Genomic DNA, 9,141 nt, shown 5'->3' with positions numbered 1-9,141 from the left:
AAACATAATTGTCTATGGGTGAAAAATCTGGATTAGTGTCGCTTTTCGACAACCAAACCTAACCCTAACCCTAACCTCCGTGGGGTGAGTGGCAATACCTGCCGACGCTCCGTTGTCGAAATGATGTGTGTTCCAAAAAGCGAGATTTCCCAGAAAAATCACCCGTCATGTGTGTTACACCAGGGCTACACTAGGAGGTAGCAAAAATGGACGGGGGCGAATTGGGCGACACCGACGCAGCGCAATGTCGGCAATGGAGCACCCTTCATTGATTAAAAAGCAGGGAACGTTCCCTGCATTGACGCTGACGCAACGCCCGATGGCTGCAGTGGAGCCCTGGCGTCAGGGTTAAGTACATGTAAATGTACTTTACACCACTGCTGTACACATTCGCCCCTCACAAGCATAGTAATATAAGTACACACCCAACAGGCACTGCAGGACAGATGGTCATAAGTCAGTCAGATATACAGTATGTACCGGTATGTAGAGGTGATGTACAATCTGCTGTCTGACTGGTCACACCCATTCACATTCACATCTATTATGGGTGGAGTTCGGGGCTAGATTGGTTTGTGGGTGTAGTTATGTAACTCTATGTGTGTGCATGTGAATGTTAATCCCTCTGTAAACCATATTAATCCTTTAGAGAATTTATTTGACTTGGGGAGAAAAGTATGTTTCAATAAATTCACACAAATTATCTGAAATATTATGTACTATATTTCACTGTATGTGAAATACGCATTGACGCGTGTGTGTGTGTGTGTGTGTGTGTGTGTGTGTGTGTGTGTGTGTGTGTGTGTGTGTGTGTGTGTGTGTGTGTGTGTGTGTGCGTGTGCGACAATATGACAGGATATTAGGCTTTTTCAGCAGTCTCGGTTAGGAAAATATACCATTATTAATCCAGAGGGGATTTAAGTTGTCATAGTAGCATTGCAGTAGGCATGAAACAAAGACACAGGCAAGGATAGGGAACAAGTACAGAGAAGTAGTAACCCTATAAAAAGGATAAAATAATCTAAAAGACAGTTGAAAGTATATTTTGGGCATGTTCTTAGAGGCAAAATGTTTATTATGTATCCATTCATAGACGATAAATGTATAAATCTTATTGCGACCGTAGGGAGCAAGTTTATTATGAAAACCGTCACAGCTTAACCGTATGTATTTATACGTGTAACGCCTGACACTGTGATTCCCCTGACACATCACTGTGACGTCACAGGTGACATCGCTGTGATGTCAGATACTCAGAGCAGGGATCTCCATATATGGGCATAAAGGGGTTTCTGTTAGGGATCTCCATATATGGGCATAAAATGGATTAGTGATGTCATATACACAGAGCAGGGATCTCCATATATGGGCATAAAAGGGATTCTGTCAGGGATCTCCATATATGGGCATAAAAGGGATTCTGTCAGGGATCTCCATATATGGGCATAAAAGGGATTGTATCTAGATGATGCCCTGTTAGGAGAACCACACTAACAGAATCCATACATGGCCAAGACAGATGGCCCTTAGGCGTCTTACTGGTGTATCTACTCTTACCTGTATCTATCCTGTGTTTCACACTTGTTGTTCCGATTGCGGCAAATGTCCCTGCAAGGATCGATACAGGTTTATGTTATGCTTTGTTATCTTGTATTATCTTAGCTTATTTCATCTTAGTAGTAGTGTCTCTAGATAGGTCTGTCACGTTAGAGTGTGTGTGTGTGTGTGTGTGTGTGTGTGTGTGTGTGTGTGTGTGTGTGTGTGTGTGTGTGTGTGTGTGTGTGTGTGTGTGTGTGTGTGTGTGTGTGTGTGTGTGTGTGTGTGTGTGTGTGTGCACGTGTGTGTTTATGTCTGTGCGTGCGTGTGTGTGATGCATAGGTGACCTCTGTAGGAGTCATTTGGATTGATGTGCTGTGAAAGCACATGTTTATGTGACCTTTGACCCCGACGTCATTTCTGTTATCGTCTCCACTTATCATACTGCTTAGATCTTTAGAGAGGTGAAAGTGTGCGTGCGTGTGCTTGTGCGCGTGCGTGCGTGCGCGCGTGCGTGCGTGCGTGCGTGCATGTACACCTCTTCATCTGTATGCGTGTGGCTGTGGTCCTTGTGTGCTTCTGGGTGTGTGTGTGAGTGATGGTTTGTATTTGTGTGTGTGTGTGAGAGAGAGAGAGAAATGTCTTGTGTGTCCTTAAATGTCCTTAAACAATGTGCAGTGTGAGCAAACCCTAATAAGATGCGGTGGATGAATAGAAATGATAGAAAGCGTGGGTTTAATTGTTGTCTTGATTATACCTTTGTATCCTCATTCCCCTAAAATAATATTGAACCTCTGTCATATTTGAACTGTGTGAAAAATGTGATGTGGCAAACAAAGCATAGGTGTGTGTGTTTGTGTGTGTGTGTGTGTGTGTGTGTGTGTGTGTGTGGGGGGGGGGGGGGGGGGGGGGGTCTGGGGGGGTATTGAACATGTAGTAGTGTGTGTTTGTGGAAATTACATCTTGAATCTCAGTGGGACTTCCTGGTTAAACAAAGTACAAACCCTCAGACTGCTGTCTACGCCCAGGTAGAGATTTTAAACCACTGGGTGAGGTTGTTGTCAGAGATTATCCCTCCCCTATACAATGCTTGTTTAGGCTTCAGTGTGTTGACATTAAGTCTTTGGACAACGGTGGTCCCTGCCCTCTTTGACGGTATAAAAACCCCAAGACTGAGACCATTCTAGTCACTGACCTCTCCAGCCAAGGATCCTCTCCCATCTTCACCATCTCTAACTGGAAGGAACACCATCTTCACCATCTCCATCTTCACCATCTCCATCCGGAAGGAACACCATCTTCATCCAAGGAAGGAGCACCATTTGGACCATGGGTCTGAGTTTCTTCTCTGCTGTCCTGGCTGTAGTGCTGGGTCTCTCTGCAGCACTCAACACCACCCAGGTGACTCCCAGTACAGAAGACACCAAAGAACCAAGGCATTTAGACATTACCTCGAGAATCCTAGAGGTGAACAAAGACATTAGCCAAACGTTAATGGAAGGAGATGTTGCTATTCCAAGGAAGAGGAACGCCATGAGGTGCTGGAGCGACAGTGACTCCTGCAAATGGCCACGGTCCTTTAACGGGCTGGTTGAGGTGCCATACTCCATCAGCAATTACTTCTATGCTTCTGAAAAGGCTACGATCGAGAAAGCTATGGAAACATTTCACCGGAACACTACTATTCGCTTTGTTCCTTACACTGGGCAGGCTGATTATATCAGCATTGTGAGTAAGAAAGGGTGCTACTCTACCCTGGGTAGAAGTGGTGGAAAGCAGGACTTGTCTCTGTCTGTTTATGGCTGTGTTCACCATGGTATCGTTCAGCATGAACTTCTCCATGCCCTGGGCTTCCAACATGAACACACCAGGAGCGACAGAGATGACTACGTGAGGATCAACTGGGGGAACATTTCATCCGCTTCTGCCTACAACTTCCAGAGTCAGAACACCAACAACCTGGACACCCCTTATGATTACAGCTCCATCATGCATTATGGAAAGACTGCTTTCAGTACAACGTACGGAGCAGAGACCATTACTCCCATCCCAGACTCTTCTGTGCATATCGGACAGAGGGTTGACATGTCCGACATTGACATCATCAGGATCAACAAGCTTTATGGATGTTATTATTGAAGACCTGAAGTGTTAATGTTGAGAAAATAAGGATATGTTTGTTTCTCAAGAGCCCTCGTGAGTGTCAGATTCTCATAATAAGTTTGTGAAAATTCAAATGAAAATATCAATAAAAGTAAGTGGGAAAATATTTAATCTGTTCTCTGAAATGATCATCTGCATTTATGAACGAAAACAAAGGTGCCGTGAGAATTATTTATTTATTATATAAATGAGACGTCAGTGCTACACACTCTGAAAAACATCAGATTTTAATTCAACATGTTAAAAAAAGGAGACAAGCTCTGCCATTTGTGTGGCTGTGTGGATGAAACGGTGACGTTGGTTAGAAGGCACTGATGTAACGCTCATCAGAGAGAGGTACACACTGGAAACAGCTCTGAGGATTCTAGACTGGCATAAGACCAAGCATGCCATAAATAGAGAACGTACACACATGAACCAAATGTGTTATACAGACAAAGTACTACATACAGTACAGCACACACACAGAGACAGACAGACAGGCAGGCAACTGACCATTATTACAGATAACTAAGTGTAATCTTTGTCATTTTACACATCGTTAGACCTTTATACCTTTCAATCCGGGAACCTCTTTTTGTAACATTAGCTGTTGCTATAGGCTATAGGCTATACTGTAAATGGCCTACCTATTGTTTTTTTTTTTTTATTAAAATCTGAACTTTTTCAGAAACGTAGGTTACTTATACAGTTACAGTAGTACATGTTATTATTATGTCATTATCTGTAAGAAATGGTCAGTTGTCTGTCTGTCTGTCTGTCTGTCTGTCTGTCTGTCTGTCTGTCTGTCTAACTCTGTGTGTGCCTTACTGTATGTAGTACTCTGTCTGTTTAAGAAATCAGGTGTGTATGTGTGTGCGTGCACTATTTACGGCATTCTTGGTCTCACGCCAAGTCTAGCATCCTCAGAGCTGTTTCCAGCGGGTCCCTCTCTCTGATTTGCGTTACATCAGTGACTTCTGTTCTAACCAACGTCACCGTTTCATCCACGCAGCCACACAAACGTCAGAACTCGGTTTATTTTCCGGGTTAAGGAACAGCAAACCCATAGAGCAAAGTTTGGTGCCGGAATCTCCTACTCTATGTTGTTTGCTGACACCCTAATCAGTTGTGGCGTTTCAATCTCTGCAGATGCTTAGCACACACCTCAAACATAACAGGCCCAGGATATTTATGCATTACTTTCATCAATGTCGCCTCAGAGGATTATTGCTTTGTTGATGCTTCTCTGGCAGGACTTCATAAGTCAGACGGATAAATTATGAGCCTGGTGAGAATGATGAAAGATAAATAGACTCGAAGTCAGAGGAGGACATTTCATTTTCTATTTTTATTTGATATGCCGGTAAATTTGTATACTGCAAGTATGGCAGCTCTTTTACAGAAACGCCATGAAGTGGACAGTTTACACCAGGGAATTGAGTACAACAACAGTCTTCTACTGTTGGTCATTGGAAGCTGCCCATTACAACAACAGTACAGTACAATTATAAAACTAACTTACTGCGGTACTGTACCGTGAATATAGTTTTCTCAAAGACTGTGAACTTCTAACCTTTGTTTAATATAAAATGAAATTAATTAATAAAAAATAGCTATTATTTTGCCGTTGCTTTCGTGACCCCCCCCCCCCCCCCCCCTGTTTTGCCTGCAATCTGGACAGCTCATCCTACCAGTCCTCATTAATGTTCATAATTCCTATTCCTGAATGTGTATATAAATGACAATTGGTTGTTTATATTACATTATTAGGAGGATTCTGAGAATGCCATGTTGAATTGACGTGATTCCGTGAGTAACTGATGGATTGTTTGTTTGTTTGTTGTTCTACTACACTTATTGAGACAGATTAGTACATTAGAGAGAGAGAGAGAGAGAGAGAGAGAGAGTGAGAGAGTGAGAGAGAGTGTAGGAGACACTATAGACCTATATAAAGCTGAGTAAGAAACAGAGAGGCAGACAGTAGGGAAGCTGAGAGGAAGACAGTGTAGGAGAGACAGACAGTAGAAAAACTGAGGGAGACAGTGTAGGAGAGACGGGAGTTCTCTGGTAAGATCTGATCCTAGACCAGCAGGATATCCTAAATCTGACCATATGCTTACCTGGAAGTGGGAACAACCTAACATTCAGAGGAGTTATTTCTTTATTTTATGTAATTAGTATGGTTGCCATAGGCAATATACTATTGTATTTGGTCTGAGATTTTTTTGCCAGCAAAGTGAAGGTATGTTTTGTAAACTTTGATGTTATCTGGGTTTAAGGCCTGATATCTGGACAATAAGGTCCAATCAGACACGATTGGTCATGCTTCACTTGACATCACAATGTATCATTCGTTGTTAAACTTTTTCTGATCTGTGATTGGACAATATAATGTCCAATTAGACACGAATATAAATTGTAAGACGGAATTCAGTGCAACCACTTGCAATTTCCCAGAAGTAAATCTTTCTAGTTTTATTACAATTTTTAAGCAAGATTCTTTAGCCGCAATTAATTTTAGGCTACTGTAGCAGCCTTGACTCGTGATTTGAATTGAAACTATGATGTTTATCACTTGTGGGTAAAGGAGAAATGCACAAAGCATATTGATAGGTCTATTACTATTATCACACATTGTATACAGTATGTGAGCTGCTATAATAGAGTTATTTATCTTTTTACTAGGGACTTATGGGGCTTTATTTTCCGTGACTCCTTGCAGAGAAAGTAGATAATGGTGTTAATGCCAAAATGTATTTACTTTTACATTTTTTGGTTAGTGCACTTTGTCTCCTAGCTTTATGAATTACTGCTATTTATGAATACTCCATTTTATTCTTCCTGATTGTGTCAGACAGATTTTTTACTTTGTCTTATGTCTGAAAACAAAATGTAACGAAATAGCCTTAGCTTATCACTCCTGCCCCCAAACAACAAACATAAGCAGTGTAAAAAATGGCACACGCACACTGAACGTAAGAATCAGTTAGAAACTCTTCCCATTATCTCTTAAGTCTTTAGTCTGAAATGTTTTGAGGATGGAGAGGAACATTTGCTGCATTCATTTATAAATGCACATTTAAATGCTATTCTTTTTGCTCTGACATCAAGGGAAAGCACTGAATGCTCCGGTAACATCTAGTTTTTCCATCCTTTTTACACATAATCCATGTAGTATTGTCCCAGACATTGTAATGCATTCTGTCTGAGATTTTCACTGCAATCTGTTATCCCATTGCATATTCTTGAATTAATACAGTGCATACAGAAAGTTTTAGTTTTCCTCTATCCACACTCCACAAAGAGAGAGCAAAAATAGTGTTGTTGTTTATACCTATATAAAAATAAACTATTGAAACTTAACCATTTATAGCAATATCTCTAGTCCCTTCACATAGTACTTGGTCAAAGCACCTTTGGCTGTGACGGCAGCCTGAAGTCTTATTGTGAATGATCCTACAAGCTTGACACACCTTCTTTTAGAGGTTTCTCCCATTCAGCCAGGTGGGATGTGAGGCGTCGATACACAATGATTTTCAGGTCTCTCAAGAGATGCTCTATTGGGTTTTAGCCCAGACTCTGGCAGAAGCAGTATGCCTCAGCTCGCAGTCTCTTTGAAATGTCAACGTTTGCCCCAGCTGGAGATCACTTTGGTAAAGGATTGCTCGATATAGCATATATATATGCACCCATCTTTCCCGCTATCTTGACTAGTCTCCCGTACCTGTCAGAGAAAAACATGTACACAGCATGACGCTGCCAGGAATGGCATTAATGAGGAATTTCTCAGTGCCTGGTTTCCAAATAGTTCTATGTCAAGATGTAAATCAGCCATGATTTTCACACACTCTCGCCACGACAGATGCTGCAGGAATTGTAGTCTGAGGACCGCATTTCTAGGACCCTAGTTGACGCCATGCACATGGGTTGGCAAGTCAGCCATTCTATTTCAAATGAGTGTTTAGCAACAATAGTTGTGCCTTTGTTTTGTCCAATACAAGTAAGCACATCTGCACTGCTCTGGCTATATTTCCCCAGTTTTCTCCAATCCATGTTTTGTTTACACGCCAGTGAGCATGTTGGACTGCGTTCTAAACTACAGGGCAGGAAAATGGCAGAAAGATACAGGGCAGGAAAATGGCAGACAGACAGACAGACAGACAGACAGACAGACAGACAGACAGACAGACAGACAGACAGACAGACAGACAGACAGACAGACAGTCAGTCAGTCAGTCAGTCAGTCAGTCAGTCAGTCAGTCAGTCGATGAGCGACCACATGCATTCAGTAGTCTAGGAAACTTAAAGTGTAGGCACCATGAAATTTGCCTTGTAAAACTGTTGACACATGTCTCTAAAGGTCCCCCTAAGTATTTTTAACATATATTTGAGTCATATTAGTTTGGAAATATATAGTTACATTTGAGGTTTATAAATTAATAAGACCAACTGGGGCCATTTTGGGAAATAACTTCGGAAATAAAGTTGTCGCGTGAAAATGACGTAAACAAGAGACTCTCTCCTGCCCTCTTGTCTCGGTGAAATGCAAGCTGGACACGCCCCCCTTGCTGTTTCCTTGTCAGCACGGCTGCACGGACTGACAGCGCAGCGGTGGAAGAAGTACTCATATTTTGTACTCAAGTAAAAGTATCAACAAGTAACAGTATCGATACTACAATGTAGAAATAAACCGTTACAAGAAAATGTCTGTCACGCACTGTGAGCTTGTAGATCGGCTAATTTCAAATGGCCGATGTATATTATATAGTAATTAATGAATGGTTTGTAATAATAATTAAACAAAGTATTTTTAATAACTTTTTTTTTAAATAACTGCAGAGGAGTAAAAGTAGCCTACAATGATTTATTTTGAGATGAAGTGGAGTAGAAATAAAAGTACTGAAATGTAAAACACTCCAATAAAGTAAAAATACCTCAAAAGTGTAGGGCCCTACGTAAGTACAGTATCTGAGTAAATGTAGCGTACTTAGTTACCGACTGCAGGCGAGCCGATTAGAAGAAGGCTATCTCCACCTCAAAGTACAATCAATACTTGAGTAAATGTAGGCTACTTAGTTACTTTAGCGGGCGAGCGGCTCTCATCCACTCACAATGATGACAAGCCTCGGTACAAAGTGCTTGGTTTAGTACTTGAGTAAATGTTGGCTACTTATACTTTACACACGAGTCCCGAGCGTAGATGCGAGCGCAAGCCTCGGCCAAAGTGCTTGGTTTAATGTTTTATTTTAACTCTATCTTCTAATTATTATTCACTTATCCTCACAAATAGTCGCCCTGTCCGGCTGTCCCCTATTTATCTTATTTTGTCATGATGATTTGTCCCAGAAACGGCCCGGGAAAGAAAAGCTCCATAAAAATCACCGAGTCACAATGGCTTGTTCATCCCGCACATGAACCTCTCATCGCGGCATGAACAGCGAACAGCAGCCGCTATCCACA

General features: G+C 41.7%; 1 protein-coding gene across 1 annotated transcript; it reads left to right on the top strand.

Annotated features, from left to right (window-relative positions):
• Positions 1-2,865: 2,865 nt before the first annotated feature.
• Positions 2,866-3,675, top strand: LOC308294399 (hatching enzyme 1.2-like; the record flags this gene model as incomplete). Its single annotated transcript, XM_080737132.1, has 1 exon — positions 2,866-3,675. The coding sequence occupies one exon, from the start codon at positions 2,866-2,868 to the stop codon at positions 3,673-3,675; it is 810 nt and encodes a 269-aa protein (XP_080593258.1).
• Between the last annotated feature and the right edge of the window lie 5,466 nt (positions 3,676-9,141).

Source organism: Nannobrachium achirus (genome assembly GCF_963921795.1).
Source record: "Nannobrachium achirus genome assembly, chromosome: 11".
NCBI classification, from domain to species: Eukaryota; Metazoa; Chordata; class Actinopteri; order Myctophiformes; family Myctophidae; genus Nannobrachium; species Nannobrachium achirus.
Note: the sequence above shows the minus strand (reverse complement) of the source record. Positions and strands in the feature narration are given on the sequence as shown.